The sequence below is a fragment of the Cardiocondyla obscurior genome, linkage group LG08 (genome assembly GCF_019399895.1).
Source record: "Cardiocondyla obscurior isolate alpha-2009 linkage group LG08, Cobs3.1, whole genome shotgun sequence".
In the NCBI taxonomy this organism is placed as follows: Eukaryota; Metazoa; Arthropoda; class Insecta; order Hymenoptera; family Formicidae; genus Cardiocondyla; species Cardiocondyla obscurior.
The window spans coordinates 3,737,902-3,758,201 of record NC_091871.1 but is presented as its reverse complement, the minus strand read 5'-3'; the positions used below and the strand labels follow the sequence as shown (position 1 = coordinate 3,758,201).

At 44.7% G+C, this 20,300-nt stretch overlaps 1 protein-coding gene across 1 annotated transcript in view; it reads right to left on the bottom strand.

The window, feature by feature from the left end:
* Positions 1 to 20,300, bottom strand: part of LOC139105097 (frequenin-2) — a 43,975-nt gene that overhangs the window by 15,831 nt on the left and 7,844 nt on the right. The window contains exons 3-5 of the mRNA XM_070660996.1: positions 1,056 to 1,080; positions 740 to 788; positions 402 to 491 (exon numbers count right to left, since the gene is read on the bottom strand). Of these exons, the coding sequence (XP_070517097.1) occupies positions 402 to 491; positions 740 to 788; positions 1,056 to 1,080 (164 nt within the window). The remainder of the gene's footprint in view (positions 1 to 401; positions 492 to 739; positions 789 to 1,055; positions 1,081 to 20,300) is intronic.

Sequence of the window (20,300 nt, the reverse complement as noted above, 5' to 3'; positions counted from 1 at the left end):
AGAGAGTATCCGAGGGAAATTTCCGTCTCGGTTGTTTCCCAATATTTTCAATAAACGTGCTCGTAGCGCGCGAATGCCAACGGAATGCGAGCGAGCGCTGATTAAACACCGCGACGATCGGCGCGGATTATCTCGACGACGGGCCGCGTGAATCGGTTCAATGAATTAACAGGCCTGTTCTTATCTGGTTCCGGCTAAATAAATGCCTAAGCGGCCGGTTAAACAGCAATAAAGACGTTGCGAGGGGCAGCGAGAGGGAAGAAAAATAATTCGAGTAAGACGGTCGAGAGGCGCATCGCGTGATCGCGCTTAGCACGCGAACGTCGACCTGACGAACGCGAAAAGCACATTGAGCTTCCGCGGATAACCGCCGACGTTTACACACGTGACAAGAAACTTACGGCATTCTCGTCGAAGACCCTGAAGACGAGGGAGGCGAACTTCGACGGGTCGCCCTGGGGGAAGAACTGCTTGTAGATCTTTATGAAACCCTGAAATCACGCGAGCGTCATGTACATCGCGCTTTTTATTCGTTATATCGATTATCGCGGGCGATTAACCCTTTCTTGCGCTATTGCCGCGTGACATGTGATTAATGTGCTTTCCGTCGAGTATCGCGGTCAGCTGTTTATTTTTTGCCTCGTGTTTTACTCGCGCATTACAACAGTTTTTTTTTTTTTTCCTCCATAAATTGCGAAGAAAGAGTTAATACGAATAAAATTTCACGGAGAACTCATACCTGTTCTGTCAGCAGTCCATCAGGGCAGTCTTTCAGGAATCCTTTGTGCCTGTATAACGTATAAGAATCTTTGCATAAATAATTATTTATTTAAATAATTTATAACAGAAATTTGATTTTAGTTAAAAATTACGGAAAGTTAAATTTGCTTGCCCAGATAAACTTATTATTTTATGGTACTTTGCGTATAATTTGGCATAAATTAATTTTCTTGCACATTGCTTTCTTCCGATTGCCAGTGGAATCTTTAATCATTCTGTTCAAGCTCATGCAAACTCGTACAATAGCTTATTGACGTTCTTAGAACCGAACTTACCATTGACGAATCTCCTTCTCCGTAACTGAAACAGAAACAAAAAGCGGACATTTGACGTAGTAATTAATTATCGGTCGTGCGTGCAGCGAGATCGGGTTATTCCGCGCGTGAAAAGTGCCCGCGGCGAGAAAAAACGCGGCGGAAAGAGTCACTGAGAGAGCGGAGCGGAGAATTATTGTTCTACGGCGCTCGCCAAGCTCGTATCAACTGCCGTGTGATTTACTGCGCGACGGATTTACTCGGTAAATTCAGTACGGAGGTACGTGTCACTGAAAAACCCGATTGTCCCGTGAAAGCGATCAAATTTTTATACGAACGCCGTGGGCGGGTGAGATTCGGAATCGTTTCTCTTTACGTCACCGATCGGAGAATGGGACGTTACGTTTCTCTTACACGTTTACTTGGATCATGGTTACAGACGTAAAACAAAAATGCGTTTTGATCAAAAGCGGCTGATTAAAAAAAAAAAAAGAAAGAAAAAGAAAAAAAAATGAGGGAAAAAGGTTGTCGCAGTGCAGAGACGGTTTATTTGGTGAATTGAATTTATTTCAGCGAGAATCAGTATTATAGCGAGAGAGACAATCGATAACAGCGTTTCTTCTTAAGACAAATGTGTTGCTGAAATAAAAAAAACTCCCCTTCGAGGCTTTGTATTTAAGCGAACGAATTATTCTTCGCGGTCGGAGAAAAAAGATTGGAAAAGATAGAAGGGCACAGATCAATAAATATCTCGTTGATTTATTTGTCGAATTTCGAGTTCGCGCAGTATGCGTTTGTCATAAGCGCATTTTTTTTTTAATACGTGCGAACGCGACGAAAAGTATTGGCTTCGCGCGCTGAAATCGCAAAATTGTCGTTTTGCACGCTTTCGGAAGTTCCAAGCGATAGGGTTTTACTTTCCACCAAAATATTTTATTGGAATTACATCTTAATTGGTGACCAGACAGCAGACCCACCCTCTAAAACACACGTGCCGTGAGCAAAACGCTTTGCGCTTCGCGTCAGCTGAACCGAATGTGTTATGGCAGAACGGAAAGGAAGGGACAAAGGGCAAAGGGCGTAGGAGACGCGAACGCCCCGGGATCGATAGAACTGCGAGAGAACATGAAGAGTTTTGTGGTTTATATGGTAATCTTTCGTCGTCCCAAGTATACCATTAGCTTTTGCAAACTGCAGCGGTGCTTTCCCGTCTCGCGCAGAAAAGTCCAACTGTACCGGATATCCACGTGATCTCCCGCCTGTCTAATCAGGATATTATCCCGATCGCGAGTAGTTCCGTAACTTTTTCCCGTCTCCAGAGCCGAGAGGAAAAGTATACGGTAAGTTTCTCGACATCCGCGCTTTTCTCGGGGACATGTTCTTTCGCGGAATATATTTTTATCCGCGCGAAAATAAACTAACTCGCGTCCTTCGTTAGAACTAATATACCTCTTGGCTTTTTAAATCAAGCCGTCGAACGTCGAGATGTGTAATTACCGGTCGTTATTATTCGGAGACGGTGGTGGCCTGATGGATCGATCGAAATATACCTATAACCATGCAAATAAGATTGGCGTCGAAGGTTCTGGCGCGATTGTCTCAGTTCTTCTCAGGGTTTCGCTGCGACGTTGCAAAAGAAAAAAGCTAGTTAAAACTTAAATTATTTATCTAATTGCGTGTGTAACACGCGATATCTAAATACCGGGAGATTCTTTGCACGTTTCGCGTTTCTCATTCTTGCGACGGTCGAGCGCCAGCTTCAACAATATTTCGAAGCACATCAGTTTCGCGTTTATCTCAAGTGCGATCGAGCACTTGGCGATTCCCAACATGAAACCGTCGTTCATCGGAAAAGTTTCGAAGAACGTCTAGACGAAGCGTAAGAACGAGTCACGCGACTTCGGCGAGGGGAAACAAAAATTCTCTTGATTTTTACGCCGATTGATTCGCGGCGGATACGTTCGAGATGACATGCGAGTCGCCGTTGCGTCGGTTCGTTTAATTATTCGTCGTACATACGTCAACAGCGCAACAACAACCGTCTTATGGCTTATTTAATGGGATGACGTTCGCAAAGTATAAAAAATATTGCACGGAACATAAAATTTATTCGCAAATTAGTTAATACTAATCAGTTTGAAAACCGAGAATTAATTACTTAATACTTAACATATCGACTGATTTATTGATATCTGCCAACCAAAATCTGCTTCACTTTTACGTTGGTCGTTCGCATTTTTTTTCCCCAGTTTCGCGATTTTGTTGCGTCTCTCTTAAATCTCTCGATATCTTCCTTGTCGTAAATTTTTTTTCTCAAACAAAAAAAGAAGTACACCACTCTAAATAATACGATCTACTTAATCGCGTTAATTTGTACAAATACGCTCGGAAACGGGGATTAGTTCGCGACACCAAGACTGCCATGTGTCATGGTATTTATCATTTAAATATGAAATTACTTTACCGCAACGCGCGTGCATTTAATCGTTCTAGTGAAATATCGGGGAAATCAATTGCAATAGGGAATACAAATTTTAGGGGATACCGTGTAAAGCATTAAAATACTGTCGACAATATGCATCGCTGCGTTACACATTGCGTCCATCAATTATCGACTACATAAACGGTCTTTATAAAGCTTATAAAAGGCTGACGAAATCGAATAACGTTTAATTTTTAATATAATGTTTTATCGAAAGAGCTAATTTTTATATTTAACAAGAAAGATGTCGTAAAAGAAAAAAAAGTTAAGTGACAAAAATTATAATCACCGACAACAAAAGTTAACGTCTAAAGTCGAACGCTTATTGCAATTATCGATTACCGTATTGGAACTTCTTCGACGCGGCAGTTATCGAGTTTCTGTTCTTTTATCGTCTCGTGTGCCGCTGGAAAAGCAAAGGGGATAAACACAACGCAGCTTAGTTATTCAAGACTTTGGTTAAAGGCTATATATCCGTCGCACGTGTTCGGGAAAGTTATATGGACGGTAAACTTTTCCAAGTTCCCGTCCGTCATTTCTCTGAATATTCTTTCGTATAACGCCTTACCCCGTACCGGGCATTCTTTTATTTCTCTCTCAGTCCCCGATAATAACTCCGACAGCTACTTTTTCCTAGACGAGTTTTCCGTCGCGACGGTCACAAGTTTTTTTTTTTCCTAATCTGCGGCTCAACGGCGCTCGTAAGCGAGAACGTCTGGGACTGTCGGCTTCGGAGGGAGACGCTCGTGGAAATTCCGCGATATTACTGTCGCCGCCACCGCCGCCACATGCTAACATAATCTGAGCTTATTTTCCAGTGGTTGAATTGGGTTGGGCGTTTTTCTCGGCTGCTCTCGTTTCGCTCGCCCTTTCGCCTCCCAATGAATCAATCGGCGGCTTCCTGCGCCTGGCAAATCGACGCGATATTCTTTCGCTTTTAAATACGTTCCATATGCGCGCCTATATTCGCGCGTTGGGGCTTCTCCACTCTCGGTTCGAGAAAAACGCGCGCACACGTCATTCATATATTGTACGAGCGGCGTATAAGGCGCAATCGCGCTTGGCTCTCGCGTGAGCTTGTCAAATAATCGGGCGTACGTGCGCCAAGGCCCGACGAAATTTTTTCAATGCGATATGGGACAGATGTATAAATGCGCGATATTGCGCGAGCGCACTTAGTGCCGCGCGACACGAGCCTCTGTTTAATCGCGTGCTGTGAGCACGATGCATGGAGTCTTGAATTAATACCGCGGCGGCGGCTCGGGTTTCCTCACGCTCCGACGTTATTCAAATTTGCCGTTCCACCGAGGGAGCAGCCTGCCAACTGGCTGTCGGCACTCGGGGACGGGGCGTTTATCAAAATGACTGCCTTAAACACGGCCATTCTTATTTCAGAGACGCGCGGCATTGCGTAATCTCGCGAGACACATGTGTTATTTGCATTTTAATTTCTCTCCACGCGGTTAGAGGAGGCAGATAACGAGACCAGCGTTCTAACTGAAGCTGGGCACATAAAATTCAAATCCATCGTTAAAGATGTATTAAATGCATCGCGCTCGAGTAAAAACTTAGGTAATTAAATAATTGATGCGACATTTGCAAAAGAATACCTCGAACGTAAACTAGGCGCGCGTAGTTATATCACTCTTTTCGAATAATTCACGCGAATGAGGAAGATTAAATAGGTGGCGGACGTTTTATGATAATTCGAGCACGGATGAAATTTTTATAGACCTTTCAGAAACACGGGGTTTTTATAAAACGTGCCATTTCCCTCGCGATTTACGTGTACAAATATATCTCGTGTAAGAATAAGGTTCGTAAAAATAGCGTTATCTTGAGATACTTTAATTCGTTGAGTTCCGGGGTTCATTTAATCATTCGAACTGCTGGTAGTATCGGCAGATAAGAGGAACAGCAGGACCGGAGAAGCGGAACTGTGGGAACGCGCCTTTTCAAATAGTTGCTCCCGAAAAACTCATTTCGATATATACCGCCTTTATCCCCACGAGAACGTAATCTCTGCTTATTTTCTCGGCCGAGGCGCGGAATCCCCGTCGTCGACTCATCGCCGAGTTCCGATCGATTCGGTCGGTCCGATCCTCCCGAATAAAATACACGCCACCGCTCTGTAGGAAATCAGCTCATTGATCTTCGCGTAAGTTTTATTAGCCAGTCGGTCGGATAATAGTGAGAGAGAGAGAGAGAGAAAAAAAGAAAAATTTAAATGGAAATCCACGAAAGAAATACCCGATCCGATAGCGACTGATTTTTCACGATCCTGCCGATCGGTTTCGACGGATGCAGGGTGGCCCCGGACATTTTCCTTTCTTCTTTTCTACGACCTCGAGTCCATTCTCCGCGGTGTACTTTTGCTCGCCAATCACCGCGCGGCTCCTTACGAGCGAAACGGGCGGCGAAATAAAAGAAGCGTAAAACCTTTCTTTGAAAGAACTATCCCCCTGGCCGAGTAATTTTGATCGAGCAATGGAATTATTTGCCGAGCTTGTCGATTTTAGAAAATCTGTCGGAGGTGAATCGTTCGTTTCGCTTGCGCATCGCGCATTGTCGAAAAAGCGGTAGTTGTGCTACGAAGGATCAAATTTCGGACCTTCGCTCGCGTCATCGCGCGCCGTGGAGTTTTCTGAGAAAAAGAATTCGCCGTGGGGATATGATTTTACGCGATTAAATAGATTGAACGTGAAAACGGCGAACATCTGGCGAGATAATTGCGCGACTACTTAGCCTCCGCGTAACGCTTCTTACGATAATCGCTCGTAAAAGTTCGAAAAGTCTGTGTCTTCTTCGACTCGCGTTAAGAAGTCTCCGCAAGTGGTTGGGTCGTTAATTAGAATAGCTTTCGAAAACTCCGCCGTGAGACGTGCACGATGATGATGGAGATGGGAAAACTTTCGAGCGGTGTCAACGGCTGTCACGCGCAAAAGACGATTTGCCGTGAAAGCCTACAGCCGGGTCTCGCCGATTTTCCTTAAAGTCTCGTTAACCCGGGACCGCTTGCGGAAGATGTAATTTACGCCCCGGAAGCACATAATCGAAAAACCATTACCCCCGTTTTGTGCGGAGTCGTTGGAATTATTAACAAGTTACGCTCCTCAGTTAATTAGAACAAATTATCCTTGGAGATAATATTACGGCTTCAAACTCGAATAACGTAATCGAAATACGGCGATGGAACGTACGATAATTTATTGCGGTCTTTGTTAGATTGAGAGTAAAAAAGAACGTGGCGGGGGAAAAAAAAACAAGAATATTTCAAGCCAAACAAATTTCGTTTTATTACTTTTTTTTTCTCGTATGAATTTTGAAGAGAATTATAATTCAGTTATTCGAATTATCCTGTACATATTTCTTTACGCCAGAGAAAAAATAAAAAGGTATCTTTATGCACAGCGTGTACAAATAATGATAATAATAATTTATGAACGGGTTGTTGTAAAGTGTATACCGCGCGATCGCGCGCAAAAAAATTCGCCGCGTTTATTCCGGGATTAACGATTAACGTGTTAAATGTGACTACCAACACGCGCGCAATGAGGTATTATTCCGCTCCGCATTTATCGTCCTTTTGCAAAAAATTTTTGACAAATCAGATTCCCGAGGTTTTAACGGATTTATTTATCCCACGCGTAATTTATACACCTTGTAACATAAAAATATTTAAAGTGCGTAAAATTAAGTGGACACTTCCTTGCGATCGGAAATAAATCAAATAATTAATTACGTTCAGATTCGAGTGCATTTTGAAAAATTAATCCGCCAATTAAATTCGGACGTTAAAGCGACGAGGAGACGTTAATGAAATAATTTGCGCGAGTGAAAAGAATCTCCCTAATTTAAGTGAAAACGACTGAACCGATGAGTCGTTAAAAAAAAGGGGAAAAATGAAAAAGAGAGATTCAATTTTTTATCAAGATAAAAGGCTGTCTTGCTGATAAAAAAAAATGGTTTTTTTTTTTTTCTCTTTGATACGGCTGACACGCGTGAAGGTGTGCGACATGCGGTTCGTTTAAGGTTAAGGGATATAATGCCGACGGGAATGCTCAGTCGTTACAAAATATGCGTCGTCGTAACACGCGCGATACGTAAGCTCCTGCGCGGGGATACACAACGGGTGGTTGCACGTAAATGCGGATCTGTCGCACGGCTGCACACACTCCCCGTCGAGTGTGTGCAGATATACATTCTGTTTGCACACACGCGAGGGAACGTGAACGATTGCGCAAATACGACGGACGCGCCCGGCGATGCGACAAGATGCAGCGGTAGCTTCACCGGGCGAGGAAGAGCGATATAGAGAGACAGAGACAGAGGGAGAGAGAAAGAGAAAGAGAAGGAGAGAAAGAGCGAAATTTCGGTGGCATTATGCACGTGAGTACAAATACAAATTATATACAGATAGTTGTTACGTTTACGAGTTTGCACTCGTACGACGCCGCCACCATCCGGCTTCAATCCTGTAATTGGAACGGAGCGAGCGTAGAGAACCAGGGAGTTAACTTTCGAAGTCCTTGCCGGAGATGCGGATTGGAACGTTGCGTGGATTACGCGACAAGTTTTAACGGGTTATAGCGAATCCGTAGTCGATTCACCTCGCCGCAACGTATCGCGATGGTAACGTCAAAGTCATGGGAAACCTGGTGGCCTTTGCGTCTGAAATTAATACGATCTAGCTTAACTGTCATCTATTCGCGAGAGACCCTGAAAGCGTCGGTGCGTTGCAAATCGCGCGAATTTATCTCTACCCAAAAAAATGCGCCGACCGGGCTTCCTTCGTCAGGGAACTGGCCGTGTTACGCTAATTCTCGTTGCGCGGCATCGCCGCCGGCGACGAGGATGCGGTCCCTCGACGCGGCACTCGGACAATGTAGTTTTGGTCGGTGCCGTCGGCGGACGGCCGAGCACTCTCTCTCTCTCTCTCTCTCTCTCCTCTTCGTTTCCGCCGGAATTCAATTTCCACGCGAGCACTATCGGGAATCGCACCTTCGTTCCTACGCCGTGCCAGAGCTACGGATCCGTCGCTGGGTGCATTTGCGTCCTATCGTCGCCCTTCGCCCATCGGCGGTCGACAATTTACGACGCGATCGTCCCGGTTATCCGATGCACGTGCACGTGCGTAGCACGCCCCCGCAATTTGCGACGATCTTCGGGACCGCGATGTTACACCGGGAACAACAACGACGACGATAGTGGAAAATTGTTGACGGAAGAGCGGAGTCACGCCTCTTATTAGCGGGCTGATAATCTCGCTGCTCGCGGAGAAACTTCACTCTTCGAGCTTCGTTATTTCGTATTCGTTTAGCGAAAAGGATTCTCAAACGTAACGGTCTATCTCGCTGCAAGACGTGCACGTACGGCTCGGTGTAGTTTGCAACTTTTTTTATTTTTTTATATTTTATTTTACCGATACTGCACAACTTTTACTCGAGGAATGCTTTAATTTACATTAATTCACGAATATAACAGTTTCGAACAGAAACGTAATCATTGCGGTTAAAGATAAAATTTTACTCAGCTTTTCTCGTTTATTTTTTTTTATTTATTTTAATCTAAAATATTAATTTTTTTAGTAACTTAATAATAAATTGTAATGTACCGATTATCGATTGAAGGGGAATAATAACGTTCGCGTTGAGCCTGCCCGGGGAAGCGGTTTGGTGAACGAATTCGAGGTTCCGTGTACCTCCGGTGAAACAACTGGTAGCGTAGTGCATTTTAATAGAATGCTCGAATAAACGACGCGGTCCCCGGATATAACGTGGATCGAACCCAATGGAAACACATTGTGCACGCATAACGATACTCCGCGAGAGATCTGGTAACGAGCCGCGCCAAGTATTTACGCGGACGCAATTGGGACTGCGTCCTGCAGCACTGTAACGCAATTGCGAGCGACGGTATCTCACCGAGTCGATAAACGCGAATTGAATTAAATTTTGACGAGCCTTGCATCCATTACGGTACTTTGCGCCGCGGCAAACTTGCGCCAGAAACGACGCGTTCTATTATATTATTTCGTAATGAAACGTCGCCGTGGCGAAGGTACGACAGTTACATGCGGTGTGTCATGCAAATTAAATTTCTAGCCGCTTGTACGCGGCACGGTCCAGCGGTGCGTTCTATCCGTGCGTTGTTAATGAAAAAGCGAAAAACGAGAAATGTCTCAGAAAGCTTTGATATTCTTTTTTTTTTTCTGACGTATTAATTCGTTTTTTATTTATTTATTTATTTATTTTTTTTTATTTTTTTTTTTTAACGGAGACCATGTTGTCAGCTTTAGTCATCGCGAACAATAGGCTAACCGTTGAAATTAGCTAAATTATTATTATTATTATATATTATATAGTCAGTTAATAACAATCTACGTAGCAAACAATTGACAATTAGTCGTGTACGCTCGTATAATTAATGAGTAATGTTAATTAATAGTGATAATTAATTGAATTGCGCACGAGCCGCCGTCCGTGTCGAGTTCGAGATCGCGTGCCGGTCGTGAGTATCGTAAAATTCTCGGCTAATGTATTATACTTCACCGATTTGGTGGAATAAGTAAAGAGATTCACCAGAGGTCGATCCATTCTCTGTGTTATATCCGTGTTGACTCTTCCACGCCGCTTTACCTTCTGACCCGCCTCGCTCACTCTCACGCGCACAGGTATACTTCCACCAATTACCGGGATACAGATGATGCGGCTTTGATAGACGGTACCGTTGCGGTTCGAGCTTCCGTGCGACACGAGACAGCGCTATTGTCTTGAAACGCGACAAGACAACGCCACGCATCATTCACGCGCGCAAGAAGCGCGTCACGAAACGGAGCGACGAGTCGATTTTTAATCTCCCCCTTTCAATCTCACTTTAATGACAACGGGTACGCCCGAATGCGTATGATTTATTAGAAAAAGTGAGAGAGAAAAAAAAATTCGATTTCGCTGAAATTTTCATCTAAAATTAATTCCGCGTTCGAATGAACGGGAATCGAGAACTTTATCGAGATGTATTGCACGGGACGTGGAAATCACTTGTAATTAACAATCTGATATTTATAACATTTTTGTCGCTCGCAAATATCACGGAAGTGGAGAATGTCGGGATATAACATAAAAATAAGGGCGTTAATTAAACGCGCATAATCTCGCGTAACTGTCGTATCGCATTTACTGAGTTTATTAATATTTCTTTTTTTTTTTGTTTCTTTTTTTTTTTGCCCACGCAGGCAAAAGAAAAAGACGGATTTGCGTGTAAATATGACGCACGGGGAGTGCCGAGTAAATTAACGGACTACTTCAGCGTATTAATTAACGTGCGTAATTAATCGTGTTTTTCGCATCGATTCGTGTCCGCGTGAATGAATATCTTCAAGTGGCACATATCGGGTTAGCTCGTTTGCTATAATTATTAACACATTTTTGCGGCTTTATTATCGCGAAATCGAATTGTGAAAGTACCATGAATTTATTATTATTTGTCCAGCGATATAACGTTATATAATTGCAAAACTTACGATTCAATCGCGATTGTTTTATTGTTTACTCTCACGTAATCGTTAATGCTTTCCCAACGAACGACGAGAAATGTGATTTATTCACGATCGGCGAATAGACGACGCCGGCGGCGGTCACATTTGAGAATGCACGCATGCTCCAAATACCGGATCTTATTGAAATTCTACATTCCCTAATAACATTCATACATTTCCTAAATAAAACATGGCTGTCGGAATAAATTTTTACGGGTCGCGATAGATCTCTCCCATTCGCTGTAGCCTCATAAGTTTTCAGAAAAGAAAGAAAGAAAAAAAAAACATCTCTAGAGAATGGGAAACACAGCGGGAATAATAGCTATAACTTCGCGAAAAGATCTACGGTCTTTCTCGCTCGTTCGTTCGTCCCTTCGTTCATTTCATTCTATTAGATTGTCCGTCATCCTTATTCTCCTTATCTTCATCTTCCACTCTTGGCATAAAAATGAGAATTGTGTTTGTGCGGTCATGACGGCGCGCGGAAAGGGAATTCTAAGAAGAAGCAAAGAGATGGCTCCGGCACCGAGCAAAGGACTTAGCCCGGTCCATCTGTATTCCATTTTCTTAGAATAAGGAGCTATCGTACTGCTTCCATCGGCGCCGAAGTGCACCCATGTCTTGTGATTTTACCGTTGGAGATCACTCAGAGACGCGACAGCAGGCTCGCGGGATATACGTTTGGGCAACGACAGAGAAATAAAAGAAAAAAAACCTTTCACGCAAGTTCCATTTCGATAGGCGGTATCCCAATAATAAATGCATTTCACATTTGCGCTGTCTCGTGGTTTTAATTTCGTGATAAATAAAACAGATTAATCTACGTGCATCGAAATTTCTTGCGCCTTGAGTTAATTAACATCGCGCGTGTATGAAAGACGTGCTATTTTTGCGGTAATGTAGCAACTTTGAGGTTTTCAATTAGTTTTTAAAAGAACGAAATGCATGTGTTGAAAATAAGATTTTAAAATTCTCACGCGGCTCAAAGTTGTATGCAAATAAGAGAATAAAATAAAACATTCATCTTTTTCAGTATAATTTTTATTCAATATATTTTTTAAATAATACAAAAAAAACTCTTACAATATTAAAAATTTTGAGGTTTGGTATAATTTTAACATTTAATTAATATGTTCCAGGCAAAGACGGTCTTCGCTTCCCCGCCTCACCCCGCAACCACCAGCCATAGGCTAAGCGACAACTATGCGACAAGTGATGGGTGACCCTAGCGTCGACCAATCACAGCGCTCCATCGATCGCCTGATCACGATCTACTCGTCCCGTTGCTCAGTTAAGGAGACACGCTGGCCCCGTGCAGAGCGGCTTTCGGTTTTCGAGACGGATATCGAGGTATCTACGTATGTTTTACGTATTCGTAGTCGGGCGACGATACGACGTGCATGAAAATCTTTCTGTCTAAGGGCCGAAGTCTCTCACGGTCAGTTCAATTGCGGAGCCTCGGGCGTGAGGACGTGTCGGTAATCCCTCCGCAATTACGCGTGTTTTCGGTCGCAGGGAGGTCAGTCTCGCGTACGGATAAGTGTCGACGTCGTCGACTAGGACACGGGCGATCATATTCTGTCCTCCTTTGTCGTTCCACTCGTCGTCTTGTGCTCGGTTTCGTGCGTCGAGAGTGTGTTCCGGAACGACAAGGTTACGCAGCGAGCCCAGCGGTCATGAAACATTCGATGTGTATTATTCGCGCGAGAAGGACAGCGACGATCGGACATATTGCCGTCTCACTTCTTTTACGCGGGTGTTTCTTTCTATCTAAGGGCCGAAATCTCTTACGGTCAGTTCTATTGCGGAGCCTCGGGCGTGCGGACGTGTCGGTAATCGCTCCGCAATTACACGTATTTTCGGTCGCAAGAAGAACAGTCTCGCATACGAATAAGTGTCGACGTCGTCGACTAAGAAACGCGCGATCAGATTCTGTCCTCCTGTCGTTCCACTCGTCGTCTTGTGCTCGGTTTCGTGCGTCGTAAGAGTGCTTCGGAACGACAAGGTTAGAGCGGGTACGAAGCGTCCGATCTGATATTAGCCGCGTCGGCCGCGATCAGCTTTACCAATCCGTTTCTTTCGCCATCTCCTTCAGCGGTATTCAGCGAGTTCCGGCGATCGCCATTGTGTGTGCGTAAATTCTGCACCTCGCGCGTCTTCTCCGTCGCGGGCAGAGATTCTCAACTCGTTTCGACTTAGTGATTTTTGTGGAACTTGAAGTCTTGTAAAGCGCGCAGGGCACATCACGACCCGTCTCATTACGCCGCATGGGAATTAAAAGACTTGGACTTTGCTTTACGTTGCAGCCTATTTTTTGCGTCGAGTTCAACGAGAGTGCTGTAGACTATCTCGCGAGTGTCCACCAGTGCTCGGAAGGATGGATGACACGTCCCATCTGAGAGGAGGAGCAGGCCCGGGAAGGGCAACATGCATCGGCGGAGCAACTTATAGGTAAATATAAATTATTTTAATAAAATCTTTATTAAGAAAATAAAAACTTTTATTTATTTTTTTTAATAATCGTATTAATTAATATACTTTCATGTCGTCTACATTAATATTTTCTTCTGTATGTTACAGTCACCGGCAGAACTCTTCAACTCCGCTGACGTTCATGCAGACCGGTGAGTCCCAAATTTTTTATTATAAATTTTCTAAAAGGTAAAAAAAAAGAAAAACAACGACGTGCGTCTTAAATCGTTTGTAACTTGAAGCCCGTATTTTTGCTGAATGCGCCGTGCTTTTATTTCCGTGGTTCTATACGAAACCGAGACTCGCAAAGTCGAAACGTGATCGGCATCTCGTCTGCGAGAATTACGGTACGAAACATACGAGATCTTCAATACCTCGTATCGCTAAAAGTCGGAAAAAATCTTACCTTTAATTCTACATTTTAAAGGGTTGAAGAATAAATAACCAAAATTTTTTCTCTCAATTAATTAACAATTTACGGTGAGTTACTCGAGAACGCGACGGGAGCAATTCGTTCGAAACTAAATCGGGGCAATTGATATTCCGCTTGGCAATAGCTCTTTCACGCAGAGCGTATAGATCAGGTGGTTAAGATTTTTTAGTGCATTCGACAGATATTTAATTAACATTATCGAGGAATTCTGTGTAAAGAACATTCTAATGTCTTTCGCGTTATAAAAAGCAACCGCTTTTGCCGTCGTTTGATTAAAGTTGAACGCCTGATGATGTCTTTGGGCTCTCGACTTCTCTCTCGATCGCGCTTGAAAGACACTCGTTCCACTCATTCACGTTCATTAATCGAATTTCTTCCATCGATTGCACGGTGCCCGAAGGCAAGTTTCTTTTTTTTTCGCACAGAATCGAGCGCTTTGATCTCATTAAGCTCGTTAAAGCGCTTAAAATTCTTTAAAACGCCCGGATTTTCTTGCGTTGCTAATAAATATTTTTTTCGTTTGTAAGAAGATATGAATGAACGCGAATACGGTCCCGCTGCTATGTCTCTCTCGTAAAACTATCACACAAGTAAAATATACCACGGCGCTAAAAACTTTTACGGTCTCCTTTGGATCTTAATCTCTTTGTTTTCCTCAGCGCGAGACACGACGGTATATTTTTCGTTAGATATTCTCCTTTGAGTTACGAGCATCATTCATTTTTTCCGCGGTTCAGGAAAGGTTACGCGTACTCTATCAGATCAGATCTCACAATATTCATTATGAAACGGCGCTTCTCGAATAAAAGTTGTACAGCGTCATGCGATGTCGACATTAAAGCGCGATGTTACAAGCCCCGAACAGAAAAAAAAAGTCAATGCGCCCTCGATAACTGAGGTTCCGGTAAGATTATCTCGTCGTTCCAGTATCACTGAAATGTAGATTTATCGCAGCAGTAATGGCGCCGGCGGTAATTTTATTTTTATCGTCGTCGCGCGACGTACGTAAACCAGGCAAAAAACAAGACAGTACCATTCAAATCCAATTACATCCCTCTCCGATGCAAGCTTAACTCATTCGCCATAACTTGCCGGGAGATGCAATGGTATTTTTGTTCAGTTTAATAAAAGTCTCTTAAGCACACATAGCGTGCCGTAAATCTCTTTTATGTACTCCGGCCGTACGTAGAATAGGTCTTTGCGAGAGAGCGGTGCCGCGACGCATCGAAATAGCTTTGCCGTTTCGTGCGGTATCGGGGATGGAAATGCGCGTATGTAATGCACGTACGAATTCAGACGGTTTCGCGTAATCTATATAGCGTCGAGCGATACAAAGGGAATATCTGTAAATGCTTAATGCTGGCATACGGAGGGGCAATCATGCCCGCGCTCTCTTTACCGCTATAAGGTCCCACTTTGGCTCTTACTTTTTTTTTTATTACCAAGACTTTGACCGGTTGGCTCGGCCGAAAATGTAGCTAATGAATCATTAACAGGACGCCCTATCAGTTCGGTACACGTGCGACCCGCTTCGGGCCCGCGGGGATTACGGCAACGGTCCCATAAATTCAACCCCCGTTTGAACAAAGGGCGGATTCTCGAGAGCGCATCCGGTTTCTCCGCCCAGAAACCGGGCGCGTCCCCGTCCTAGATTCTAGCTTCCACGGCGTTGTAACGAGATTATAGGGGCTGGGAATTAACATCGGTGGAAGTGCCGGTGCCGCGCGAGAAGTTCGGCGAAACTCGGTGGCGTCGCGCCGCGCATCCTCGAGGAAAGGAAACGACTGCTCGATAGTCAATTAGCGCTTGTTTAAAGGAGATCACGCGCCGATAAGTGATTCGCTCGGCGGAACGAGCATGCCTCCGTTCGCCGCCGTTCGCAGCTATTCGCATTCGGATATTCGATTTTCTCGTCGGAATAATTGCCGTTCCGTCGGAACAATCCCTCGCCTCCGCGTCGCGTATTCCTGAACGAACGAAGCCACGACTGATCGGCGGGGGATTTTGCGTCTCGTCAGCTTGCATACGGTAGACCAGTGTAACCCCAAAAGACTCATCCCGCGAGGGATGTAACTGACGTGTAAATGACGCGCGTGCAAGAGTTTGCACTCTCCCGTGCGCCCGCCGCGTCTTTGGGAAATTAAATTAACCCCATGCGCGTCTGCTCGGTGGAAAAATTTTAGGATAACAGCACTGCGAGATAAGAAAGCTGAAAGTTTTATTTTTTCCTTTTTCCCTTTTTTTTTTTTTTTTTTTTTTTTTTCGGAATGAGAACAGTCGTGCTGGTACGCGCGCGAGAGAATTTCATAAAGTATGTTTTACGTTTACGGCTGGCGCTTGTTACATTTTTATTCCGCAACTGCACGAGGCGAAATAGAAAATATAATCCACGCGAGTCTTTTCCAGCATTCGCTTTTGGTAAATTATTCCTCGCGAGAAGATCATCACGGTTCGAATCAATTTAGTAGTCATTAAATCGCTCGGGCTGCTTCTTTCGTTTGAACGGTGAATGTGATGAGTTGCGTCGGTTTTCGACGAGTTCGTCGTTCTGTATATCGAGACGATTCAAACGTGTATAGGATCGCCGAACTTTTGATCCAGCCGCTCCCATCAACTAAATGAAACTTTCAAATTTTCTTTATTTAGATACGGGTGGACGTAAATATTTTAATACAACGTAAATATCTACGCAGCTCTACGGCTGCATTAATACTTTCGAGGTGAAGTTGCAAGTTAATTTAATTTCGAACGCGCCTCCAGCGAAATGTTTAGAATCGCTTCGCGCACGTCTCGCGCTCGGGAAAGTTGACGGGCGTAACGGAGTACAAACTCGCGGCAAAATGCAAAGGCTCGACAGGCGGACGATTACATATGCGGCCGGTAATCGTCTAGCTCGCACGCGTGTGCACCTCCGCAATGGATGACGCGCGCGGCAAGAGAAAAGCATCGATCGTTTACCGTGACGGACGATCCGGTGGACGTGCCGGGACGCGGGGACGATCGGTGGGAAAAAAATGAATAATAACCGACGATGACGTCGACGTCGCGCTCACAAAGGACGGGGGGAGAAAAAAAAAAGGAAACGTTCGCAAACTTCACGTACAACGATGGTCGGAGAGGGATCGTGGAACGGGGCGGACGGGACTCGAGGGTGAAGGACGGTGCGACACACGCGGGAGGGTGGCCAGCCGGGCAAACGGTATCCGTTCTCGCGAGGAAAAAAAAGGACACCGGCTACGAGTCGCGGCAGAGTTTTAACGCGACGCCGACGCGTCGCGGAGGCGTTTTGTCGACGAGGCGAGCCAAGCCATCGTCAACTTCCGCGCGATACGCTCGTTCGATTTTTCCGTCCTGGTTCTTTTTCGCGGGAGAAGCGGGGGGTCACTGGCAAAAATAACACTCGACGCGCTCCTAAATAAACCTGCGGCCGATCTCCGCGAACTTTTCGGAAAAATTGCTGGACGCGAGTTCCTTTTTCCGTGTCCGCGATTCCCGAAGGATGAGACGTGACTTCGAGAATTTCTGGGTGATTCATGGTAGATGCGCTCGCCGGTTGCTCTAACGGCGAGATTTAAGCCGGGGATTGAAGCCGACGCGAAACTCGCCCGGCATCCACTTTTCGCTCTATCCGACGGTAAGGACCTTCCGTCCGGACGTAAAGCTGTTGCGGGAATGATGAACGCAGCGAAATGTCCACCGTAAAAGTGTCTGCGAATTTAGTATTCCCGTTGACTTTGTAACGCGGCGCGACATAAAAGCCAAGTATCCAATATTACTCGAGCACTATATAAGGAAGCCATAAGCAGGAATACGTCGGAGTCGCGTGGCGATAAAAGCCAAGTTCCTTCTCCCTTGCAGCTGCACGCGAATATTTCAATTTGTCCCGCCGGAACGAGATAGGCGGAACGAAGTGAGTATTATTAGGGCTTAACCGTGACGCCGATATTCGTTTTAAATGCTCGCGAATGAGCGAGCTCGAGCGCGTGGATCGATCAGTCAAAATTTGCTACCAAGAAGAAAAAAAAAAAGAAAAAAAAGAACGACGGAACTTGATCGTAACCGCGATACTCGGCCATTCCATCTCGACACTTTAGCCACTCACGTGGAGAGAAATTGCGTGGCGCGAGTAACCGAAGATAAATGACAGTTTGCACAGTTGATCGGCGCGATCTTCGCGGTGTATCGCGAGGAGGCCGGGTAGTTTGTCGGCGAGTTACACGTGGACAAATTGCGCGGGAGAACTTCGCCGTGGAAGCTTCGCGAGTCGAAATAAGTCGGTGAATCACGTAAGAGACTGCCGATTAGGAGTACTCGAGATAAAGGGCCGGGACAGAAGAAGTAAGGCGTGATCTCGAGTCAAATAAATTAATAAACCGCCCGCGACAGCTGTGCGTGTGTCACGCGATCGTCGAGAACCGAATGCCGGGACTTAGGCTTCTTATAATCGCTCGTAACGCAATGTGGTCGCGAAACATCGTTTCGCCGGTATGCTTATTGATTTTCGTCGTCAGATTAAATAGAAGTTCCCTGAGCCGTGCGAATGGTGCTCGAGCTGACGAGAACAGTCGTAACGTCGCGAAATGTTCGCATCCGGGCGTTTATGGGGGAATGTAAACTAGGAATAAAATTTGCTATCGCAGATGTAGCTGCGCAAGAAATGAAATAATGCCGATGTAACTTCGAAACGACGAGTATACCCGGTAGCTTTTTTAATCGTTTTATGACGAGGTGGACAATGGCGCGGTTGGAATGAATATTTATGCACCGTGCGACAGTCAAATGAATATAAAATTATTAACGAACGGAACGATATTCGATGTAATATATTGAATTTCTTATTTAGATACGACTTTTTAATTAGGTTTAAAATTATTTTATATATATTAAACGTCGGTGCGACAACGATAGACAATAGAACGAAAATAACGCCACGGTATTTTATAGTGTTTTGTATATTGACTGTTTTATGGAGTGAGGAATCCCCTATTAAGAGGAATTGCATGGTTGACCGATAAATTCTATTGTCCTGGTACATGAAGCTTTTAGAAAGCTACGAGTGCAATCATGAAATGTGTATATCGTCAATTTCATTTCCATATACTGCACGGCACATTTTTTTTTTCATTTAACGCAATAATTAACAACTATCTTGAATGCCTTTTCTCGCAAATATTATATTAACCAAGTCGTTGCTTTCATTGCCCGGGATTACGCCAAGTATACTTCGAGATTTTCCTAAACAGTTGTAAATTTATTTTCACGATCTAAGTTACACCTTCTCGGCAAGTCTATCGTCGGTTGAATATAGAAACTTTATTTACGTAGGCGAAATTGCTTTGAATTTAAGTTAGGATTAATTCGGTTTAGCAAAATCTATGTGGAGCTAATTACTCGTGTAATTAGCTTTATAGTCGGCATTAGCGTTTAACTAGGCTTAATGCGCCACTTCTTTATGCCGCTGCCGGTGTAATATCGCGTTATCGCGTAACCTAATGCGTGATACAGGATCAGAGGGCGTGAAGATCAAATCGCCATTTGCGAGCGTGACATTATCCGTCGTGATTTTATTAAATTACACAAAAAACGAAAAAAAAAAAAAAAGGAATCGGAAGATCGGCGAAAACAATGATAAAATTGCGCCTGCACGCGACACGCCACACGATTTGCCGGTTAGCTGCACATTTCGGCGTAACTTATCACGTTTAACGGGCTGCTTTTAATAAGCCGGATTTTATTTGCACGACACAGTAGCGGAAAGTTGCAGTGAATTCGATCGAGCTAAATATAATAATCGTAAACGAGGGTGCACACACGCCGCAATTAGATATTTTGCCATTTATGTCAAGGGTGCTTGCTAATGTAAATTTTATCAGAGACTTCACGTGTGCGGCGTTTCCAAACCTCGTTATTACCACTGTACACCGACAGGCAGATATGGGATTCGCTGCAGGCGACGGCGGCTAGCGTACGTGACTCCTTTCCTCTCAATCCTCTCCCTCAGCCACCGAGAACGGGGGTGGTAGTAGGTGGGTGAGTTCGCCCTCGGTCCTTGGCGACCGGCGCTCCGCGGCAAATCTACACGCGTGCTTTGTGTGAGACTCTACGCACACCACGCTAGGTCGTGTACGCTAACCGCCGTCGCCGCGGTAAACGCCATATCTGGCTTTTAGTACAACCGGCGTGATCTACGATCCTCGCGAAATGGCACGTTCTCCGTTCCGTAATTAATACTTACCGATCGTTAATTATCCGCGACATAGTTGCAGCATTAACGAGGCGGTCGCCAATCACGGTATAACCCCGATTTACGCTCGCGCGCTCGCACGACCGACGAAGGTTGAA